Raw genomic sequence first — 25,388 nt, 5'->3', positions numbered from 1 at the left:
CTAGTTATACTACACCTCACACCAAACACTGCGCTATTAAGTGTCTACTAAAGGCTCTCCACTACAATACAGAAAATCAGAATGACTGGAATTACACCCACAAATAAATAAATCCACAGTGAAAAGGAGAAAAGATATATAATAAACATTGACTGACTTATGAGCAGTAAAAACAAAAACAAAAAAAAATCTAAAAAACATAAACTGGTGGGCTAGCCTAGAGTAAGTGGTTAATAATTTTTTATGCTTTCAAAAATGGACTCATTCGGTCAACACTATTACTATCAGGGGCAGTGTTCTCTGCACATGGGATAACAAGACAAGGTCTGGAATTTGCATTCCAGTGGATGAGAGATAGACAATAAGCAAATATAAATAATGAAATTCTGAAGGAAAGATGAAGAAAATGAATCTGAATGGCATGACCGTGATAGGGATGTTACTTTAGATACAGACGTCAAGAAAGATCTCTCAGGAAAGGCACCTGCTAAACTAAGATCTTATTCAAAAAGGAGCTACCTTTGCTTTAGCGTTCAACCAGTTCCATCAATAAAACTCACCATTTTTAGCCCCTCTATTCATATGTCACCTACAACAAACTGTTTTGAGTGGCATTTTAACGTACAATGATATTAAGTGGCTATAACACATGTTTTTTTTCTCACAAGTGTTACTGGGGAAAACCATTCTTATACGAAATAGAAAATATCTTTTCATTTTGTTTTGGCCAAAAATAGAAAAACATGGCAATAAGAGGTAATAAAATTAGCAAAACCCTGTTCATTTAAAACTAAAAAAGCTCTAATGTCTGAAAAAATAACAGTCTTGTGGTTTTTGTTAGTCTGCTCATCATTTGTAGCCCAGGGGCCTATGAGCTTTGATGGGGCTCACTGGGCTCATTCTAGCTCCATTCGTGCTCTTTAGAATTCAGAAATTTTATTTTACAGTCAACTTTGTCAGGAAAAGAGACTATCTCCCTCCAAGCCACTAAACACCAACAAGTTTCTCCCTTAGGCTACAGAGGCCCTAGAGTACAGTTAGGTTACAGTAGCGTTTCCCTGTAAGTGAAGGGGTTGGAGGTTCTGTAACCACACCCCTGCTTCAATGTCCTTTTTGTGAACATTTCTGAAGATATTGAACTCAGATTCTACACTGACTCATTCGACTCAAACACACGTTCTAGCATGTTTGGCCCTTGAAGCCAACTGGGTGAGAGAATAACAAAGCTTTAGCTTATCTGGATTCAGAAACTGGTGGAAAATAGATGTGATGAGCCGGGAAACATGGGATATGGGTTTCTCCAGCTCTAGTCACCTGAGGACATGACTTCTGTTCTGGTTACTACATTTTAAGTGGGACATGAAAAACATGTCTCTCCATGAGGACAATGAGTCTAATGATATTGGGTAGGGAAATAATAACTCACCAAAAAATAATTGAGAAAAACCAAAATGTTTCACCTGAAGAAAAACAGTCTAAAGCAGTGGTTCTCAACCTTCTGGCCCTTTAATTACAGTTTCTCATGTTGTGACCCAACCATAAAATTATTTTCGTTGCTACTTCATAACTGTAATGTTGCTACTGTTATGAATCGTAATGTAAATATCTAATATGCAGGACGGTCTTAGGCGACCCCTGTGAAAGGGTCGTTCAACCGCCAAAGGGGTCGCGATCCACAGGTTGATAACCGCTGGTCTAAAGGGAAATATTTGAATAATTGAAATTTACTTAGTGCCTTCTTAAATACCAGTCCATAGCAGACCAAAGAGTAAAATGGTTAAGCCCAAGGGTTTGCTACCAGACAGACCTGCGTTCAAATCCTGGTTTTATTACCACCTTACTACCTACTACCTACCCAGCCTCAACTGTCTCCCATGTGAAAATACCACCAGTCTCATAGGGATGGGAGTATTAATAACTCAGTGTGTATAAAGTTCTCATCACAGCACCTGGAACACAGTAAATATTTAATAAATGGTTTCTGGTTTTGCCCTTTCTCAACAACCCTATGACGTGAGCAAAGCAGGACTTGCCATTTTGCAGATGAAGAAATTGAGAGTGAAAGTGATAGGTGACATCTGAGGTCAAAGATGAGGAGCTAGATTAAAACGGGTTTTATTTCATCGAACTTGAAAGGCAGTCATGGAATAAGCTGAATTACTCTTTCAGTGAACAAGAACTAGTTGGCGAACGATTCAGAAAGTCAGAGGTGAGCTTAATCTAAGTAAGATTCATTCATCAGATGTCTTGGATATCAAAGAAAGTCCATTATAGTGAGTGAGAAGCCAGATCAAATAATGGCTAACTTCTCAATTCTCAATGTTTTAAATGAATTATTGTGTTAGTTTTCCTGAAGGGTGTGATATTGTGATTGATAATAAGAAATATATATTTGGTTTTGGTCCCCCTTCATGGCACAGAGCTCCTACAATCCTTTGAATTTCCCAAGTGATGAGAGCCTGGAAGGTGTCTCTTGTTATGATAATGAGGTGAATTTTGGGAAGTCCCAAGGTCACCTAAGGATTGCCAGGGAACCACCATGTGATTAGAGGTAGGAACTTTCAGTCCCACCCCCTCCTCCATCCATCCCATCCCACCCCCACCTCCAGGAAGGGGAGAGGAGCTGGAGATTGAGTTTAAGTTAGCCAAGATTTAACCATTCATGCCTGTGTAATGAAGCCTCCATAAAAAACTAAAGCAGAGAGTTCGGAGAGCTTCCTGGTTGGTGAACATGTGGAGATGAGAGAAGTGACACGCTTGGAGAGGACATGGAAGCTCCCTGCCCTTTCCCCATACTTTGCCTTATGCATCTCTTCCTTTGGTTTGTTTCTGAGCTATATCCTTTTTATAATAACGTGGTAATCTAGTAAGTAAAATGTTTCTCTGAGTTCTGTGAGCCACTCTAGCAAATTAATTGAACTCAAGGAGGGGGTCTTTGGAACATCCACCTACATCCAGCTTGTCAGATGCACAGGTAACAACCTGGGACTTGCAATTGGCATCTGAAGAGGTGGTGGGAGGAACCACACATTGGAATTAGTGTCAGAATTATAGGAGAAATTTTAGAAATTTAGTAAATTGCTGAGAAAGGCAGTAAAATCTTTTTTAAAAAAAATATTGGCCAAGTTTTGTTTTGTTTTTATTGATTTCAGAGGGGAGAGGGAGAAACATCGATAAGAGAATCATTGATCAGTTGCCTCCCCTAATGGGGACCAAGCCCGAAATCCAGACATGTGTCCTGACTGGAATCAAACTGTGACCTCCTGGTTCTTGGGTCGATGCTCAACCACTAAGCCACACCAGCTGGGCAAAGGCAATAAAATCTTAAATCAACATCATGAAAACTAGAGCACATAGCTGTGTGTCATGATGGGCATTCAGTCAGTCCATTCAGTGATGATGAAAGATAAAGACTTGTGCCTTAAATTTGCCCCTTCTTAGAGACTTCAGCTCTTGACCACCTCTGACTCTTCCCTAAAGCTATTGAAGAAACTATCAACTCTCCAAGGTTATATTGTTACTGGCAGGGTTGGCAGCGCAATTGGACCTTGGTTCTTGAGTTCAGCAAAAAGAATTCAGAGGCAAGAACTCAAACTATAAAGGAAAGTTTAGCTGGCAGTTGTGGCTCAGTTGCGAACATTGATTTATGAATCAGGAGGTCACAGTTCGATTCCCGATTAGGGCACATGCTCTGGTTGTGAGTTTGATCACCAGTAGGCAGCCAATTAATGCTTGTCTCTCATCATTGATGTTTCTATCTTAGCCCTGGCTGGTTTGGCTCAGTGGATGGAATGTTGGCCTGTGGACTGAAGGGTCCTGGGTTTGATTTCCGATCAAGGGCACATGCCCGGGTTGTGGGCTTAATCCCCAGTGTGGGGTGTGCAGGAGGCAGCCAATCAATGATCCTCTCTCATTATTGATGTTTCTATCTCTCTCTGCCTCTCCCTTCCTCTCTGAAATCAATAAAAATATACATTTAAAAAATAAAACAACACCCTTTTAAAAAAGAGAGAGAGAGGGAGAAAGTTTACTTAGAAAGTTATAGAGGTTGTAGAAGTGAGCCAGCCAGGTTGGGTGGGCTCAGGAAACAAGTTACAGAAGCAAAAGAAGGGCCATTGGAGTTTAGGAGAGAGAAAGGCAAAGGTAATTCACCTGGAAGAAGTGTAAGGGTTTTAAAAACTGGGAGTTAGGGAGGTATTAGGGGAGAATCTCAATAAAATATTCATCAGCTTTATGCTGATGCACCAAAATGAGATTTAGTCCCCTAACTTAATCTGTCCTTGGGTGTGGTTGGCTTAGGGCAATTTAAGCTATTTATTTACCCTCTGGTTGTAGAGAAGTGTCCTTAGTTAGGGAAGATAGGATTTTTTTTTAAATTTACTACATGGCTGTAAACTGCTTGGCTATTTAACTATCTGTCTCAGTTTCCCTATTCCACTTGTCCTGGCTTACTAGTATGTCTCAATAGTGGGTTTAAAGTCTATTCTTTCTGTTGCTCTCTCTCCCCAGGTAGTGAGAGGGGAAGATAAAGGCCAATGAAGCTCAGGAGTCACAGCATAAAGTCACAGAATGTACCAGCTCAAAGATCATGGATAGCCAAGTTGACAAGTCATTTGTCACTTTTTCTCTTTAGCTGTTTTTAAGTCCTTATACGTCTGCCTCTCACTCCACTTTTTGTCTTTCTTCTTCCCCCTTTTGAATTCCAGGCTATAGATATTAGAATACTGAGGTGACATATTCAGTAACTGATTAGTTAGGCTTCCTTGATCATAAGTAATGAAGGAGAGTGAAGAGTAATTAATTGAAAAGGCACACATGGCCATAAGAACAAGAGCCTCAAGGGAACATGGGGACAGGAAAATTGACCTAGGGACCTTAGTGGGGTGTGAGAAGTGGAAGGCTCTCTAGGAATGAAGTGTTTAATTTATGGATCTCTCACCCCTCGAGTGACCCAGTTTTTCTTTGTTTTTGCTTCAACTACTTCTATTGCTACCAATGACCATCTCTATTCTGTAACTTTTCTCTAACTCATAGCTTTATAACTTGGTATTATTCATGACTTCAGCCCACTGTCCCCTCAAAGAGACCAAACCTCCCCAAGGTTTCACTTTAGGACCCTCACTTACTACTATTGCCTTGCCTTTTTGTGTAGCTTCCACTCCAACTCTAGAAGGGAAAGAATTAGATTGTTCATTGTCCCTGTGGGGCAAGGCTTTGGGGGATAGGCCATCTCAGGTCACTGCCCAGACAATGGATAGGCTATCTCTTGGTCACATGATTCATTTACTGATGGCGGTAAGAGGGAGAAGTCAGGGTCACATGGTCAAAATCCTGACCATCTATGCTTAAGGAACCAACCAGGGTCACCTCCCTCTCAGGCAACCATGGGCTCTTGAATTGGCCTGTTCTGTATATGTGACTAATTTTGATTTTCCTTACCAAGGGAGACAGATTGGAGGTACGTACTTGTCCAGCCCAGTCACGCCCCATATTTGTAATTGTTTCCCAGGCACAACTCCTGTTAAATTCTCCTTGGCTTAAACCAGATCAATCAGATACTCTTGCCAAAGGATTTGGAATTAGGACACTAAAACAGTCTAAGTCAGATGATGATGGGATGGGTGCTTAAACTGAAAGATCAAACAGAATTTTGGCTAGCACTGACACCATGAAAAGCCAAAATTATATGTACATTTAAGTTTTGAGAGGGCCTGGCCAGATAGCTCAGTTGATTAGAGCATCATCCCAGTCAGGGCACATAAAAAAATCAACCAATGAATGCATAAATAAGTGGAACAACAAATCAACAAATCTCTATGTGTGTGTGTCTATTTCTCTCTAAAATCAACTAAAAAATTTTAAAAGCATCTACCAGATTTTTTTTTTTTAAGTTTTGGGAAGCAGAAATAGCCACTCTGTAGAGAAAAACAAAAGATGTAGCAAGCAGAGAGAAGAGGAGGCAAGCAGTTCCATGAAAAATGGACTTTCTGGAAAGTTCCATTTCCTAGGTGGCCTGGTCATGCTTTTTGTCTTGTTCTTAGAGATCTCCATGTTGATTGTTATATGTCTTTAACTGACCCCCTTTTTCACTCAAGCTAGTGCGAAGGGCTTTTTGTTGAGGTTATTTATTGTCACTCACAAGCAAGCCCTTTCTAACTAAAATGCCTACCTCCACTGTCCAAAATTCTATTAAGATAGGTCATTTATCCTCTCCACAGGAAATCAGTTCGAGGATGGAATGCTTCCAGGAGTTTAACTACAATAGAAAGGAAACATCAGGAGGGGGAACATGGTTTCTCCCCATATTCTTCACTATGTTTTCTTCTTTTAATTCAATTCTTCAGATTTAACCAGAAGGGCTGTGAGCAACCAGAAATATGGCTGTCCCCTCAGGGAAGGATATTAGCTGAGTATCTAGGCAGTTTTATTCCCACCTTCACACAGCACTCCCCTGCCCCAGTCCCCCAAATCACAGTTCCTTCCTGGGAACACTGGGGACAGGAAATTTGATCTCTAGAAGGCTCTGTGATGCCATGTATTCTAAGAGACCTGCTCTTTTCTCAGCTTTTAAATACAGACTTGCTTAATACCAGTGTAGTCTGTATAAAAACATGCAATCATCTGTGGTCACAGCCTCTATAATCCTCAGTAATCTGTCAAGGTCAAAATACAACATTGCTGAAAGCTCAAACCTCATATTGGATTTGAAGGGTTCCAATAAACAGCACCTTTTCTCTTGGCCTGAATTCTAAATAAGTGAGAAAAAAAGTAAGGCAGAGATGATCAATCTAGCATATTTTCTAATCATTAACTTAACATTGCAGACTGTGGTTTAAATACCTCAGCAAGCGAGCTTTCCAGAGTTAGCCATATTCTTTTCTAAGGCACTGCAGCATTGGATGACCACAGCCTCCCCACATAGAGACCAGGCTCTCTATAGTTACTCCATGGAGCAGCAGAATTGATGGTTCCTAGTTCCAAAATTTTTTTAAAGCTTTATTTTTTTAAAATATATTTTTATTGATTTCAGAGAGGAAGGGAGAGGAAGAGAGAAATAGAAACACCAATGATGAGAATCATTGATTGGCTGCCTCCAGCACACCCCCCACTGGGGGATCAAGCTGGTACCCAGTCATGTGCCCTGATCGGGAATCGAACCATGACCTCCTGGTTCACAGGTTGACGCTCAACCATTGAGCCACACTGCGGGGCCTACTTCCAAATTTTTAAAAAAGGGAATAGGGATTACCCAAGCAGGCCAGATGCCTCTCCCAAACTCACTAATAAGAACTATCATTCTTAGAGGCATTTCGTTGAGCAACTACATTAATGATTTTCCAAGTCTGGTCCCTAGGAAACTGTTAGAAATTCACATTCTCAGGCTTTACTCCATACCTACTGAATCAAAACTCTGGAGATGGAGCCCAGCTGTGTGTGTTTTAATGAGCCAGGGGATTCTGATGCAAGCTCAAGTCAGAGGACTGCATTCTACTGCCCACAGGAGTTTGGTCTTAATGGGGAATTGAGCTATCACCCCTAAGGCAAGGGAGAACAGGAGACAAAAGAAAAAGTAGTAATCCTGAGAGTAGACAAAAGCAGAGTGGTGAAGGCAGACAGGAGAAAATTTATATTCAAATTAAAGAAAAATGAGTGAAAATGTTGGCTAAAGCATTGACTAAGAAATATTTATAGAACTTTGTAGATATCTCCATCCTGTTTACATTTTTCTACAATTTGTGTAGTACACATTTAGATTAATTCAATCATTTAGTAAATACGCGTTGAGTGGTTCCTTTGAGGAGGAATACAACATAGTGGTTGAACATTCAGATTCATAGGTCAGGTGGCCCAAGTTCAAATCCCAGCTCTAACCCATAACAGTTGTGTGACCTTGGGCAAGTTTCTTCACCTCCCTTCCTCAGAGTGCTCATCTATAAAATGATGTTAATAAAATACCCATAATATACTACATCCATCAACAAAGTTCATTTTCCAATTAACTGTAAAAATCAAGAGCAATATGGAGCATGGAGATTAGAAAAGGTCTCCTTTTTATTGAAGAGATCTGCAGGTCATGTGTGTCTGATACTTATCTGATTAACTCCTCAAATTTTAAAACTCTATTCCATAGCTTGACATTTTGGCTAAAACTTGCTAACCACTGAGAGGTTTATTGGAAGCAACAATAAGGATGTAGGCCACAAAACGGAGGAAGAAAATATTTTTTTTTTCAGTTTTAATAGTTTATGGACAATGGGATGTAAAATGGTTTGTTGGGTTGGTTATATGCCTGATTCAGTGTGGGGCATTGCATAAAGATGTCCAGAGCTGATTAAGTACGTGGCATCACCTGAAGCAGAAGGTTGCAGTCTCATTTCAAAGGGCATTGGTACCAAAGTGATGGAAGGTTATTTCACTACCTGAAGGCCTATTGATAAAATGAAGATTTTCATGGTTCACCATTAAAAAGTTTTTGAGAGATTAGAACAAGCAAGGTTCCAGACACTAACCTCACCTATATTGTTTACTAGTCCTCTATTTGATGATAGTGTGGCAGAGATGTTTAGCTGTTCCTAAATATGTATTCTGTCCTTCATTCTGGAATTTTTATTGTCTACATAGACACCCAAAATAAAAACATTTCCCAGCCCCCTTTGCAGTGGCCAAGTGTCTGTGTTCTGAACAATGGGACAAAAGCAGATGTGACATGTTTAGTTTGTTGGAAGTACTTTTACGAGAGGTTTGTCCTTGTTTTTCCTTGCTGCTAAATGGAATGTGAACAAAAGGGTTGGGACTGGGAACATCTTGAATCATCAGGATCACCACCTAAAGAGAGCTGTTGTGCAATTTAGGAAAAGGCCCACCCTCTCGGTAGAACTTGGGGCCCAGGTAGTCCCTTTGAGTGAATTTTTTTAAAGGCCCCACTTCCTCAAGGCCAACTCAACCAGTGCCAACTCAATCAGATACCTGATATGCTGATCCTGGGCTCAATTTCAGTTGCTACTTCAGCCTTTTGCCCACGTGCAGGACCTGAACAGCAGAACCACATGTGGCAGCACTCTTGAAAATGGAGGTCACACAGGACAGAGCACAAGACAGACAAGACAGTTCCCAGGTCTCATCACCATGGAGTGCCCTACCAGTCAGCCCTAGCCCACCTACTTGGATTTTTACTTGAGAGAAAATTCTATCTTGTTTAAGCCACTGCCATTTTCATTGCCAACATAGAGGCTCATTTGCAACATACTGGAAGCCCTGTATTTTACTCTTGGCTATTCTGACTCATAACCCTTCTTTCCCCCCTCCTCCTACTAGTTCACATTGCTTTTATGAGTACCTCATTAATCAGTCACTCAAAATGAATACTACCAATTATCCTCTGCTCTGCATTCTGTGATTTTATCTTTCCACCACTAGGACCAGAGCTTCTGCCAGGTTAGCCTCATTACAGTAAAATCTTCACATTGATTCCTTCTGACTTAAGACCGTCTGCTAATGGACAGTTCTGTTATTTTGGAGAATAACACCAGGGATGATTCACTGACTTTAGATGGCAGTGTTCTTTGTTGTTTCTTTATGTTTGCTTGTTGTGTTTCTTAATTAGACAGCAACTAACTCATGCTTGAGCATTGTTAGGGTCATATGCTCCAAATGACGGTAATGAGATTATGTCCAGAAAAAGCAACTATCATTTTGTAGCATATCTTTGCCCTCAAAATTTTGGAAAATGACCTGAAACTAAAAATATTACTTATTTTTTTAAAGATAACTTCTATTATATGATCTCTCAACACCCCTGAGGTCAGTGCACATATTTCCATTTTGTAGATGTGGAAACAGACAAGGAGCAATGAAATGGCCTGCCACAATTACACACTAGTTAGTGGAGCTAAATCTAAAATCCAGATCTTTTAGATAGGTGTTTTCATTACTCACATTGGTTCACACTCCTTTTATTTCCTGAAACTATTTCTTTGTAGCTCCATTTCAAGCCAGCAGGAAGTGCCAACCGTACCCACAGGCAGTCTCGTTTTTGACTGTACAATGTGCCAAGTTGAGTGTTTGTTTTGGTATTGGCAGCAGATGCCCTTATCTCCATTAATGCAAACAGCTCCCAGTCCCCTATCACTCTTCCTAATTGGTCCACCTCCCTTAGGCTGTTTGCTATCATTCTCTTTCATGAAGTTTACATCACTAGGTAAAGAACACTTGCAAGATTTAAGCTGCTTGATTGACCAAACATAGTAAACCCATCTTTGATTTTGACTGAGTAGATCATCTTGAAGCTTTCAAATTACCAAGTAAAGGACAAAGGCAGTACATTCTTTTAGAACAGCTGTGCAAATAGTTTTCATGTTTGGATTTAGGCTTTTTTAAATTCATAGAATATGGCCCTTGAAGAGTCATATTCATTTATACTTTGGGTGGCCTCCAAAATGTATGTCTTGCACAGAAGTAAAATATTCATTGTTCTATGCTATGTGTGATACAACTGACTCAGTTTTAACATTCTATTCACTATCTTCTATGCAATGATATATTTTTACATTGAAGGAAAAAATCCAGACCCATCAGTCTCGTCACTTGACCAATCGGATTGGTCCCAGAAATTGTTTTTATTTTTTAAATGATTTTATTGATTTTTTTAGAGGGAGACAGAAACATTGAGAGAAACATCCATCAGCTGCCTCCTGCACGTTCCCTATTGGGGATCAAGCGTGCAACCTCAGGCATGTGCCCTGATCTGGAATCAAACCAGCAACCTCTTGGTGCACCAGTCGATGCTCAACCACTGAGCCACACCAGCTAGGCTGAATCTTCTTTTTTTTAGAAATATATTTTTATTGATTTCAAAGAGGGAGAGGGAGAGAAACATTAATGATGAGAGAGAATCACTGGCTGCCTCCTGCACATGCCCTGACCTATGAGGTCATGGTTCGATCCCTGGTCAGGGCATGTGCAGGAGGCAGCCACTGAGCCGCACTGGTTGGGCTGAATCTTCTTTCTTCATGAAACGAGGAAGCACATGTCCCTATAAGCTCATGCAAATTTTTTTTTGCTTCCCCACTGAACTTTTTTACTCCTGGCATTACTGAGTTCCACATTAAAAAATTTCTAGTGCTGGGCAAAAATGTCATTTGGAAAAATCAGTTTAAAACATTGAAGACTGGACCATCTCCAGGTAGATTCTACATTAATAGGACAACATGACTCTTAAAGACAGTAATAGACTATAACTTGATAGCCTTAACTGGGACTGAAACAGAGCTCTGCTAAAGTTGTTGATATTAGTACATATTGAAAGTAGCATTTTATTCATGCATTACCCCAGAAGTTAGGGGGAGAAAGAAAACTAGTAGCAGCCATTAGATTGCTACTAATTCCAATCAGACTCTCCACATCAAGGCTGCTTAAACTGGGCCTGATATGAATGACTCCTACTCCGTCAGTCTCATATGGACTTACAAGCACAACATGCCCCAAGAGGTCTCCCTTCTGGACAGATGTGGCTGTTGTAGAATTCTGAATGTCTTACCTGTCATCATGTCTAACAAACTGTCAGTTGTGAATGAATTTGCACAAAGCCAAAGAAGCTTTGGGGAAGTCTGTACAGGTTTCTAAACATATGCAAACCATTTTACAATACTCAGATTTAAGTGGCAAATAGTTTTTGAAAGGGGTATTACTGGCTTCAATTTTTCCTCCTATTTTATGTTTTAGGCAATAATTCACTTTCATCCAATAAGACTTTCTCAACCTCCTACCGATACTTGGAGCCCCTTTGGAGATGCTTCTTTGGCATGTGGTCTTCTTTTCTTACATTTGGGGACCTTTTTATTCATCTTTGTATTGAGTGTTTAGGAGAGCTCAAATTCATTCTGGAATTTAAAAATGCCTGATTGTCCACTGTGGGAACTCTGAAAATGTGTTGTGGAGTCCCTCTTATGAAGGCCACTAAATAAAAAGTGGAGACAAGTCCTATAGCCATTTTACCATCTATGAAAGACAGATACAGCTTTCTATTCAGTACTTTAAAGATGTCAGGGAGAGAAAAAAATTTAAAACTTCACATTAATTGCAGATATCTCAATCAAGTAATATTCAAGAAGCACTGCATAGCTATTACTGGGGAAGGTGACATGAGTGATAGGAGATCAGAATGAGGGCAGGATAGGGCAGCATGTCCTTAGGTGGTCCTTCACTGACCCCCGAAATAGTAAACACACAACTAAAAAATACATATAGGAAGTGAGGGGACTTGTAAATCATGAGGAATGAAAAAGAAACACTATCAAATGTTCCTTAGAGACCTGCCTTTTCTTAAATAGTTCTTGTTCCAAAATGCTCTGCTATAATCAGTTAATTTGTACTGAGGGTCATAATCCTCAAACCTGAAAGGTCATTAAAATTGTATTTCCCCATTCTTCCCCCACACTATTAGCACACAGACTAGAAAGCAGACTTAAGGAAATTATGACTTATCTGTGAACATGAGACAGCTTTAAGCAACAACATTGGCCCTGCTTTGTATTATAGCCACATGTTCCTACTTTTTCAACAACCTTGAAAAATAAATATTTGAACTACAATCTTCAATAAAGTCCCTCTACATTTGTTGTCAGCCTTAATCACCTTTTGCTTGTCTGCTCAGTGCTTTTAGCTCTTAGATGTTGCACCTGGAGATTCCAGCCTGCTTTATGAGGTAGGTTTATATGCCCTTTAATTGAAAGCAAACCGCCTTAGATAATCCAGTGACAACAATGTTACAAGGTCCACTTTCCGTTAAAAAGCAAATAGAAATATTAGGCTGTTCTCTAAAATGAAGAAAAACACATGAAAATACACCACAATCTTCCTTTATCAGAGATAAACCCCACAGTCTAAAATGCCTCTTTTGTGCTTTTTCTCCCCCGTGGAGGGAGTGGTGGAGTGCAAGGGACTGCAGTCCTCAATGACTAATCTTTTCTTACGATGACATTTCTCTGCCCAAAGAAAGACTTTAGTCACATAGTATGTTAAACATTGTATTCATGCTACTACAATAACTGTACCAACTTTAACCCCAAGTTTTATTTAATATTGTAGTTATTACTTGTTGAATATGGAAGAATGACAGAAATATAAGCCTCACTCCTAAGCAGTGTTTGCTACTTTTCTGTGTAGGTTAAAGTGAGTTTGTGAAATGACATAGAAAAGGTGACAGAAGAGGCATCTTTAAGGCAATGTAATTTCTGTAAGATAGCTTCATGATTTTAAATAGCAATATGACAAGTGATCAAAACTGAAACAATTGGTTAATATATGCTAGGGCTTTGTCTGCATGACTATGTACAGCATGTGAACACCGCTGGAATTGTTACATTGCACAGCTTGTATAGCTGAATTAGGATTGTAAGTACCAATGAAAGTTATTTTTTTTTTTTTAAAAAAAGGGCGAAAAGTTGCTGCTGATGGAATTGTTGAAGAAACAAATGGAGGTTTTAGAATATACAAAAAACCAAAACTTAGTACTATCTCCCAAAACAGATGAGATTTCAGCCAATATCAAAACTGTTAGAATATGGGGCAAACAGACCGGAAGTATTTTTCCAAGTACCTAACAATGGCTTTCAAATAATAAGAGTAGGAAAAGCATTCAAGGTTAAATAGTAAATGCATACAATGGAGAAATACCCCTTTGGGATTACCATCTTCCACCCAAATGTCTTTGGTTTTAGAGAAAAACAAATTAGTTTCTTTTTGGTTTAATGAGACACACTAGATCAGTGATTCCCAAAGTGGGCGCTGCAGCGATCCAGGGGGGCGGTGATGGCCACAGGTGCATTTGGGGGCGATGAGTAACTGCTATTAAAATTTAAAAAAAATTAATTTCCAGGGGCTGAGTAATATTTTTTCTGGAAAGGGGGCGGTAGGCCAAATAAGTTTGGGAACCACTGCACTAGATAAATGGGTTTCGTTCTTGACATAACCAAACAGCTCTTACTAGCTAAATATGCACTGTCTGGTAGTCGCAGAGAAGGGCCTCAAACATGGTTTTATTTTGATTGAGCATCATACAAACATATAGATGTACAAATTTGCCTAGTATTTCCTGGAGCTGCTATTCTGCAATAGATTACACTGTAGCCGTAGGACCAGATTTGTTACAGTTGTGTGTGTGTCATTAATAACTTTTCTAACAAGGTGCAAAAAAACCCCAATATAGGCTAAAAACAAAACAAAAAGCAAGGTCTCTTTTATAATTTGGTCAAATTAATACTCAAAATAAGACAGCATGTCACTAAGCAAATTATTCAAACTACAGTGGGGAGATATTTTCTAAACACTGTGGTCTTAAGAACAAGGAATTGAATGGTAGGGCAAACCTATCTGTTCACTGTCCTCAAAACAGAACAAGACCAGAAAAGAACAGATTTGGAAGTGACTTTATGGGAAAGCAGGTTCAAAATAAGAAAATACTGATATAGTTATAGGATATAACTGCCTATCTCCTTCATCCCTTCCCACAAGGGTGTGAAAAGTGAATAAAGACAGCAACATTTTTTAAAAAGTTAACTTATATTAAAAATATTTTGTTTATAAACAATTTTAATACTACAACGTATTTCAATACAAAGCAGTTCAAAGATTAACTGTTCTTTAAACTGTTAAACTTTATTATAAATTAAAATTTCATTACAAAAAAATTGCACATAATATTTGACCACTCTTAGGTTCTGATGCACTGGTATTTGCAATCGTTTCTTTAATCTTCAAGTTAAACAGTCTCGTCAAGGAGTCCAGAACGTAGAAAGGGCAATAAACAACCCTGTTAGAGCATTCAAGTGCAACTAGCAGACTTGTGGCCATGGCAGTTACACTTTCCTTAAGATGGATTGCTTAAGTTTAAATCCTGAAATGAAGAATCTCAAAAGGTTTAAAGAGGAAGAACTAAAAGGGACTGCCTGCTTTTACTGTAAACACAGCCCTGGAAATTAAATCCCAAACAAGAATCTCTCAGGCATCAGAGTGTCAAGTGAATCAGGACTAGCACAACATAAAAGGGGAAAGTAAAAAATAAAAACAAAAACAAAGCAAAATTAAAATATATGTCAGTCACTTTGAAGAACTATACTTACGTACATGATGTTATGAGAATCTGGCAGGGCCTAGAGGCAGACCAACACGAAGTTCATTTATCCAACCGAAGAGGATCATGTTCATTGCTTCCGATTTTGAGGGCAGGATATTGTAGGGGACTTGATATGATCAGTAATGCTTGTCTGCATTACACAGACCTTAGCCAGGGATCAGCCTAATCTTGAAGGATCATTCGAATAATTTTGGCAATTATTATAAGGACTTAGAACTGACTGTGCACCCAGTGTTCAGTGATTCTTGCTTTCTGTTTTGTAACTGTTTAAATTTAAGAGCTCATTTAGGCTGACTCCAATCTCTTGGCACTTGGAAACTAGTTTTCTCAGGTTATCAGTTTTACCTCCTTCTGAAGCTTCAAACAAGAGTTGCTGTAAAAGACAGGGAAGCATAGAAGTAAGATTTAGCTAGATTCCGAGCATTACCACATCAATGGATATGGCACATGCAGAAAATTTATAGGAAAACTTCAAGGTGAAATAAAAGATAAAAAGCATTACATCTTTCCACAGTGATGCACAAAGAGGTAACTTCTGTAAGGCTCTCTGATATAAACGGTGGACCTATAAGATAGATATACACACAATTCCATCAGGAAACATGGTGAAAAACACCTTCATAATTTTATTTGAACTATACTTATTATTATTCATAATTACTATGAGTATTCAAGATAAAATTGTTACATTGGGTTTGGGAGTTTCCAAACATTTACATTTCTTGGAATGTTAACTTCTATGCCTTATTCCTTTTAAAAGTCAATAAAAGGGGCAGAATAGCTTAAAAAACATGACCCATCTGATAGTCAATTATGGCTTACCTCTCTTTGTCCCTTTAAAACAATCTCAGCAGCAATGGCTCTAAGAAAAAAAAAAGGAATATAGAAAAGGGAAAAGAAAAATTTATATATCTTTGAACAAAATGAGATACTACCACTGGCAGAATACTGACTGTGGGAATCTGAGTACAAAACTTCCTGAAAGTAACAGGCTAAACTTCCAAGGAGGGTAACCTATAGTGAAAAGAAAAATTCAACAATTTTTATCAACTTTACAAGAATAAAGCAGACCAGTGTTTTGAACACAAATAACGTTCAAGAAAAATTCGTAATTACTAGTAAAAAAATACCTGGCACTATCACCTTTAAGTCAGGGAAATCCCCGAATTTCAAAAAGGATGGTCTTAAAATGTGTGTAATAGATTTATGTATTTGATAACAGTATTGTTATCTAAATGTTCTCTTTCAAAAAAAATTACAATTCTATCTATTTTGCGTTTAAAGCAATTGTTTATGAGCTTTATATGTTCAGTATAAAATCTCAGCAGTGTCAAAAACAAATGTAAATTAAAAATCTGTCCAGGAAAAAAAAAATGAAAACAATAGATGTCATTTAAAATTTACCTGTCTGGAGCAAACTTTACAAATAAAAGCAATAGCTATAAAAACATATATATGATTGTTGCATTACATTTTCCAGGTGGCCAGGCATGTTGGGATATTATATGTAAACATCTTGGCTTGAAGTTTCAGAATCTGAACATTGCTTTCTTCCCATTCATGATGAAGTAGCCTGCAAAATATATTCAGGAAAATGAACAAAGCATTGCAAGTGTAGGAAACCCCCAATGTGCTCTATGAACAGAATGTTTGTTGAGGTGCAATTTCTGGTCAGTTAAATTCCATCAAGGCTATTCAATAAGTATGTATAGAATGCCTCTTACAAAAATTACCCTGGGGCAGGAAAATGCAAACTAGCAAGCGTTCCAGTCAAGACCTATGCCATCTTCAACAAACTAAAATAAGGCCCATGTAGTTTTATAGAATACTAAAGCATTCTCTCCAAATTATAACTCCATGTGCCCCCTCCCCCAAGTTTTCTAAAATAATGACTTGATACAACAATTTCCTGATATTTTTCTCTCTTTATTAAACAGAATATACTTAATTATGAGTGTTTCTTGAGCTAACATGTAAGTATAGTGACTAATTACTAAGTTCTTTATTCTGAAAAAAAGACAAGGAAATTAAAAGCAACAAAACAAAGAAGTGGAGCATTACCAGAAAAACTAACAATTAAACTACCTGTATTCCAAAATGCTATCCTAGCAGAAACTTGTCCAAAACAACCACATTTTCCTGTTTCACGAGTTTCACCAAAGACGATGTTGCATATCGTATACAAATTTCTGTAATTGGTTTCTGTAGATTAGCATGCTTTCTAATAATTTTTTTAAATGCTATGGCTATTTTTGTCATAGCCTTAGGCATTTAAATGTGTTTCAATCTCTCTCTTTTTAATTGATTTTTAGAGGGAGAGGAATCATGATGTGAGAGTAAAACATGGAGCAGCTGCCTCCTGCACACCCTCTACCAGGGATAGATCAGCAACCTGGGCATGTGCCCTGGCCTGAAATCTAACCAGCAACCTTTTTGGTGCACGGGACAATGACCAATCACCTGAGCCACACCAGCCAGAGCTGTTTTTCAATCTCTTATACCCATTTTCCTACATACATGCTAAGAGGAATGTAAATACTCTGAAACACAAAGGAATATTTGATAAATATTTTAGGTACCTTAAGATCCAGCCATCTGTTTCTAAAACAAACTTAGAAACAGAAGACACAATTGATGCAGTGAGAATGACTGCACAAGTAGAAGCCAAAGCATTAGTATATAGGGTACCTTTTTGAATTAAAAAGTAAAATTCTTAAGTGTAAAAATGAGTTTTCTCTATCAGAGAAGAGAAACTACAAAGAAATGCTCAATTAGATCTCCTTCTAATTGAATGTATGAAATCCCTGGATAAATGTTTCTCAAATGTGATTTGAGAGCTCAAGTTCAGGAATCTGCATTTGGTTCCTGGTGCATGCTAATATTTGAGATCAACTGACCTACCTGGAAATAAGTAACAGTAACCAAAATATATCAGGGGTGAGCAAAAGTATGTTTACATTTGTTCGTATGGAAAAAGACATGCAGATTATGATTATAATACAAGAATAAATTCTGTGTTTCATGTGCTCACAAGTGTAAACCTACTTTTGCCAACTCAGATATATAGTTGGCTACTATCTCTGTAACACCTTAAAAATCTCTTAATGTTCCTTTGCCATGTAAAACCACACTTAGTGCTTATAATACCTATGCTAAGAATACATGGTATGTGCTTAGGAAACACAGATGAACTTTACTAAATTATAAGCCTCCTTGCCCTTGTAACCTGCACTGTTTCCTGAAGTAACCAGAAATTTATACTGACTTTTACATGAGTAGCTATCTATTGCTTAACAACTCTAAAGTTGAAGTCATATACATCAGTGAAAAAGTAGTGGAAGAACAGACTGTTCTTATAAAGCTTAATAATAATTTTATATAAAAAGCCTATACTATTGGGCTGAGAACCAAAAGAATTTTTTTTCCTACCTCAGTGCAAGCCCGGAATTAGTTGGCATAATTGTGCAAAACTGTTCCAAAGTTTTGGAATGCTGGGTCTTTGGAACACAGCTCAAATAAAAGTAAATAACCTGCAAAGGTTGAGGGGAAAGGAAAAATAAACACAACAAGATGTGAAATCCAATTACCTATTTGTTTTAATGAGAAAACCAAAATGGTCTTAAGACATGAATGTATAAATTATAATAATGTATGATGCTATGAGTTACAGTTCCTACTATTAATTTTATTAGTGATTTTCAAAACATGAATTAGGAAATATGGTCTAGTGATGACAGCCATGGACTGAGAACACTGACAAGAAGCCAGGAGTCCGGGTTTTCATTCCTGAGTCTACCTTTACTTGCTGTATAGCTGGGCAAGTCATGGGGCTAATAATACCTGCCACATCTTGCTCATGGAATGCCCGTGTGTAAATGATTTAATGTCCATAAAGTGATTTGAGATCCTGGGATAAAGAATGGCATAGAAGTACAAAGCATAATAATTGGTTATCCCGGTTAGCAATACACCCTACCCCAAAAAAAGAAAACATGTATATGCATTGCACAGAATGAAAAGGGTCTCTGAAAATTTAAGAACAAAAAAACCTTTCATTGCTTATAAGAAGATAGCTTTATAAATTTATCATTAGTCAAAATTCTACTCTTAAAATTCTAAACAGCATCTGATTTCAGCTTTTTTATGCTTTATGAACAACCCTATTTCCTTGACAAAATATTAACAAAAAGAACAGCTACACTATTAAGCCCATTTTTACTGTGAAGTTACAGAATTTTTCATTCAGTAAAATTTTCAACTATTTGAGCAAAACATTACAAATATAATTACAATTACTTCTTTTGACCTTTCTTCTTTAATACATATTAAACCCTAACATCTCTTCAATTTTGCTTCAATGTTAAATTTTCTTAAATATACCATAATTGATATATGCATCTTAATTGAACCTTAAAGAGCTCTTTCTACGGTTGGAAGAGATAAGTAGTAAACATGATCAAGAAGAACAGTATTATAGAATTATACACTTGAAACCTGTATATTATTAACCAATGTCACCCCCCAAAATTTAATTTTTTTAAAAAGAGAAATAATAATAAATGCTAGAAAACTGATCCTAGGAAAAGCTCTTTTGATATAAAACAGGAGTTTTGCTGTCATTTTTTAAGGCCCATTCTTTTATGTAAACATCTAAAAAAAAGAAAGTTTTAAGTTCTTACCCTATTATGAAATTCATAGTTGGACCAGTAATCAGCACTGCTAAAAGGAATGGGATATCGGGCAGGGACTGTAACCAAACATCTATTCACTAAATCAGTAAACAATCTGAATTCTTGGATTTTGTTTCTGGATCCAGCAGCTCTATTATTGGCAAAGACAAGATAACTGCCAAAAGAAAAATATTATAATTTAGAATAATTAAGCCAGTAATTCTCTCATGAAGAAAGCCAATCACCCTTTACCCACCATATCCCCTTATTCCATATACCATTCTTATTAAGAGGAACTAAACTTACTCCATCCAAATCTTCTGCACTATATCAGATCTCATGGCCACCCCTAATGCTGCCTCATATGCCTCCACTGTCTCTTTAATGCTTGATTGAAGAGGATGACAAAAGCTGTTTAAAAAAATGAAGGAGAACACTGTATGTCTACAGCTCAATTCTATTAGGTAAAGGAATGACGAAGTATATTTTAAACATTACAAATATTACAATGGGATCCTTCTTTTGGTCTTTCTTCTTTAATAATGTATAAACCGTAGCATCCCTTCAATTTTGCTTCAATGAGTTTAACATCAGATTGATTTTAACACAGTGTAATTCAGTAATAAATAACAAATGCAAGCCTAGTATGCAACATTTCTCTCCACAGCTGATAATGTCTCACCAGTAAATCAGCCACAAATAAGGAACTTGGTGGTTAAACATCTCATCATCAAAATTCCCTTTACATAAATGGGCTGGAATGTCACGTGGTCCTGGGATATTTAAGAGATACCTGGGGGGAAAAATACTGTTTGAAATTATGCCTATGCACACATAAACTACTTTAAAGACAAACAAACAAAAAGAACCCCTCAGTTTCAACTTAAATTTCCTTGAAATATTTTTATAAGGTAATGACTTTAATTTTTACATGCATACCACATTGCTTTAGTCACATCTCTAGCATCATATAGTTATTATTTTATACCTGCATGAATAACTCATTCTTAAAATGATTTTTTATTCTATCCCCAAAGTTAAACCACAATAATCATCTAATTGAACCTAATTAAAACCAGAGAATAACAAATGAAGCAACCATATATCTAAAGTTGTCCCACAAAAATCTGCTTTACTCTTTTTAAATTTTTATTTAGTAAAAAAAAAAAAAAAAAAAAAAATTTTATTTAGTGATTTTGAGAGAGAGATCCATTTGTTGTTCCACTTATTTATGCATTCATTGGTTGACTCTTGTATGTGCCCTGACAAGGGATTGAATCCACAAATCTTGGCAGCTGCCTCCTGCACACCCTCTACCAGGGATAGATCAGCACCCTGGGCATGAGCATCAGTTTGATGCTCTAACTAGGGTAATCTGTGCTTTCTTCTAAAAAAAAGTTCTTTCTCATTAAAAAAAAAAGTTTTACAAGAAAACTTGTAAAAAAAAAAAAAAGTTGTATCATCCTATACACCAAGTAAGTTGCAGGGCGCATACCTAGGTTTCAGATTCCATCCCCGGTCAGGACATTGCCGGGGCACATATGGGGAGGCAACTGATTGATGTTTCTCTCACATCCATATTTCTTTCTCTTTATTTCTCTCTCTCTCTCAAATCAATAAACATATCCTTGGATGAGGATTAAAAAAATAAAGACAATCTCTCCCATACAAATACACACATACTATTACAGATTTAATATTAGACATGATATCAAAGTGTATTCTATAACATATTGGCTCATAAGACACATGTCCAAAAGAAGTCTATTGGTAAATACTGAAAACTATAGCCCCCTCCTGAAATGCCACCATACATATTAGGATATTAAAGACTCTAAAAAGTCAATTAGGAAAGGAATCTATTTGACTTTAACTAATTCAAGTTTCTCCCCAATATATTTGAATTTGTGTGTTTAATATTTACCAACATCTTCAGGAATCATGTTTTTAAAGATAATACATTGACCTCAACAATAACACACTAGTGTAACTGTTTACCTTGGATTTTAAAATTATTTCAAGGGGCTAAGTTTTAATGGACTAAAGAGGCTGTATGGGGGCTTTGGGGATAGGGGCAGATGGTAGCAAGGGAAGAAATAGGACATCTAGAAGTTAGGTCATCACCTCAACTTGGCCGTAACTAGCTATATTACCATAGAGCAGTGGTTCTCAACCTTGGCTGCACATTAGAATCACCAGGGAATCTTTTAAAATCCTGATTTCTGGGCCTCATCCTCCGGAAATTCTGTTTCTTTGTTACTAATGTTGTGGCCCCACCTCATAACAAAGAAACAGAATTTCTGGAGGATGAGGCCCAGAAATCAGGATTTTAAAAAGATTCCCAGGTGATTCTAATGTGCACCCAAGGTTGAGAACCACTGCCATAGAGTTAATTACTTATCTTCTAAGGATATTAGTTTTCTCAACTGAAAACTGAGGTAAAACGTAGACGTAAATTCAAATCTAATCTATGTAAAATTCTATTCCTAGATAAAGTGAATGAAATCTCCAGGTTAACTGTTATAGTTATCTACTAATCTTCAAATTGATTTGAAACATATGACAATTACCACATCTAGCTCTTTCTGCCTTTATACTAAACTAGGGGCCTGATGCATGAAGATTCATGCACTGGGGGTGGGTCCCTCAGCCCAACTTGCAGCCTCTCCAATCTGGGAGTTTCTATCTTTGCAATCATATGAGCGAACTTTCTGAGACTCCAACTCAGTTTGGTTTGTTGCTCACAGAATAATAGAGGTTTTTTTTTTTTTCTTTGCTTCATTGGTGGAGATTTCCTGGAAGTTTTAGGATATCTTCCCTTTAATTTTTCCTAGACACTCTGATTTTACTTATGTCTCTCACCTTTGCTTTCCCTCCATCCCCCACCACAACAGTAACTTGCTCCAGGCTCACTTTGCTCTAGTGCAGTGGTTCTCAACCTGTGGGTCGCGACCCCTTTGGCGGTCAAACGAGTCTTTCACAGGGGTCGCCTAAGACCATCCTGCATATCAGATATTTACATTATGATTCATAACAGTAGCAACATTACAGTTATGAAGTAGCAACGAAAATAATTTTATGGTTGGGTCACAACATGAGCAACTGTATTTAAAGGGCCAGAAGGTTGAGAACCACTGCTCTAGTGTCTAGGACAGTGATGGCAAACCTTTTGGCGAACCTTTTGAGCTCGGCGTGTCAGCATTTTGAAAAACCCTAACTTAACTCTGATGTGGTGTCACATATAGAAATTTTTTGATATTTGCAACCATAGTAAAACAAAGATTTATATTTTTGATATTTATTTTATATATTTAAATGCCATTTAACAAAGAAAAATCAACCAAAAAAATGAGTTCACGTGTCACCTCTGACACGCGTGTCATAGGTTCGCCATCACTGGTCTAGGAGATCCGTCTGCCACCAGAACTACAATTCCCAGCATTCCTGGTGCTCCCCACGCTCTGGGCTTCTGCTTCCGGTCCTGGGGCTGCCACCAGAACTACTATTCCCAGAATTCCTGGTGCTCCCCGTGCTCTTGGTTTTCCCTTCCTGCTCTTCTCTGTCCCACGGCCTCCCATTCTGCCAAGTCCTCCAAGCCACCAGCTCTCCCTCTCTGCTCTCCGTCTGGCGGCTTGGGGAGCCAAGTTCTCCAAGCCGTTCCACTCTCTGCTGGCTCTCCCGCTCTGCTCTCCGCCCAGCAGCTTCGGGGGAAGCGACCGAGGGAGCCACATCCCCCCAAGCTGCTGGCTCTCCCGCTCTGCTATCTGCCCGGAGCCTGTTTATGCAAATCAACCCGCCATCTTTGGCAGGTTAATTTGCATACTTACTCCTGATTGGCTGGTGAGTGTAGCGGAGGGACAGTCAATTTACATGTTTCTCTTTTAGTATATAGCATGTTACATAGGAAAGGAAATAAAGTCAAACTCTAAGTAAATATTAGAGTTCTAAGTTTTTTATTTTATAATTTCTACTCCTGAGATTTTTTTTTTACCTATTAACAGCACTGACTTCTATTAATAAACTTTGTCAATATATATATACATTTAAAAATTTATATCAATATCAGTAAATATGACAATGCCCCAAACTATCTTACACTTACTGCCATCCTTCCTAATATTTGACTTAAAAAAGATTTCCAGCCCTAGCCAGTGTGCTCAGTGGATAGTGTCGGCCAGTAGACTGAAGGACCCCGGGTTCGATTCCAGTCAAGGGCACATACCCTGGTTGCAGGCTCAATCCCCAGCCCCGTTTGGGGTGCATGTGGGAGGCAACCAATCAATCGGTGTGTCTCACATCAATGGTTCTCTCTCTCTCTCTCTCTCTGTTTCTCTCTCTCTTCCCCTCCTTTCCACTCTCTCTAAAAAAAAAAAATCAATGGGAAAAAATATCCTTGGGTGAGGATTAACAAACAAAAAAAGATTTCCCAAATTAACAGAAATGCACACTCTGTGTAAATAAGGTTATCAGACTTACCTAAAAAAAACTCACCACCAGATATCTTTTTCTTGTAACTCTGGATGAATTATGAATTATGACTATTCCCACAAAAAATTTAATAAATATGACTTATAAACAACCAGAAGATTATTTGGAGGCAATGTATTTTCAAATGTTTTTTGACACTGTTATTTATCCTGCTTCATTAGTTAACATCAAGATAATCTGAAGATCCTTGATTAGTTACTACAGCTAAAACTGGTAACATCTTTTAAGCTAAACCAATTATATCCATGCCCAATGGGAGACCAAAATCAGCAAGTGTGTAAAAAGTTTGGTTCAGCTTTGGATCTATCCTGTGCTGGAGTTTGAGATGTTTTAGCAATCTAATTTAAACAGGAAGAAAGTCATGGGAAAGCTGAATAATCTCTAAATTCCTTATAGAATAGTTTAATTCTTCTCTATTAATTTGCATTTTAATTATTCTCCTGTAATTTATTCTAAGCTATTAATCTACATATAACACAGCAGAAAGAATTTTAAAAGAGCACTGAAATCACTGTCAATAAACTGACTACCATAAGAGGACAGATGTAAAGACTAAGTCTAGGAAAGAAGAGTGGTTCAAAACTTTTTTGCCAAATCTCCAATAAAACTGCCATGCTCACAAAATATTCTACAGTGGATGTACCAGCGACTTAACAAAATGTGAGTTGTTTTTAAAAATGTTTTTATATAGCCTAGCCAGTGTGGCTCAGTGATTGAGCATCAACTTATGAACCAGGAGCTCATGATTCGATTGTTAGGGCAGAGGTTTTGGGCTTGATCCCCAGTGTGGGGCATGAAGGAGGCAGCCAATTGATGATTCTCTCTCATCATTGATGTTTCTATCTCTCTCTCCCTCTCCAAAATCAATAAAAATAGTGTCCTGATCACTACAGAGAGGTGAGGATGAAGAAAGGAAGAGAACTTAAAAAAAAAAAAAAAAATTCTTCATGATCTGCTATGACCTTGTTGTTAGAAAAAGAGATCACAGTGAAACCAAAGCAGTAAATACAGAGCTCTACATAAGTTACTAAGAAAGTGATGGTTGAGAAAAGAATCCTATAAAGCTTCTTACTCAACATTTCAGAAGCGAGAGATCT

The 25,388-nt window shown here is 37.8% G+C and overlaps 1 protein-coding gene across 1 annotated transcript in view; it reads right to left on the bottom strand.

Annotated features, from left to right (window-relative positions):
* Window positions 1–14,636: 14,636 nt before the first annotated feature.
* The window catches only part of ZFC3H1 (zinc finger C3H1-type containing), a 66,621-nt gene continuing 55,869 nt past the window's right edge, over window positions 14,637–25,388 (bottom strand). The window contains exons 28-35 of the mRNA XM_070409721.1: window positions 20,486–20,596; window positions 20,110–20,214; window positions 19,813–19,978; window positions 18,563–18,663; window positions 16,605–16,706; window positions 15,956–15,995; window positions 15,636–15,698; window positions 14,637–15,506 (exon numbers count right to left, since the gene is read on the bottom strand). Coding sequence (XP_070265822.1) covers window positions 15,369–15,506; window positions 15,636–15,698; window positions 15,956–15,995; window positions 16,605–16,706; window positions 18,563–18,663; window positions 19,813–19,978; window positions 20,110–20,214; window positions 20,486–20,596 — 826 coding nt within the window. The 3' untranslated portion in view covers window positions 14,637–15,368. The remainder of the gene's footprint in view (window positions 15,507–15,635; window positions 15,699–15,955; window positions 15,996–16,604; window positions 16,707–18,562; window positions 18,664–19,812; window positions 19,979–20,109; window positions 20,215–20,485; window positions 20,597–25,388) is intronic.

The sequence above is a fragment of the Myotis yumanensis genome, unplaced genomic scaffold (genome assembly GCF_028538775.1).
Source record: "Myotis yumanensis isolate MYYU_CA2020_CCGP unplaced genomic scaffold, mMyoYum1.0.hap1 SCAF_3, whole genome shotgun sequence".
NCBI classification, from domain to species: domain Eukaryota; kingdom Metazoa; phylum Chordata; class Mammalia; order Chiroptera; family Vespertilionidae; genus Myotis; species Myotis yumanensis.
The sequence above is the reverse complement of the archived record's forward strand: the minus strand, read 5'-3'. Positions and strand labels throughout refer to the sequence as shown.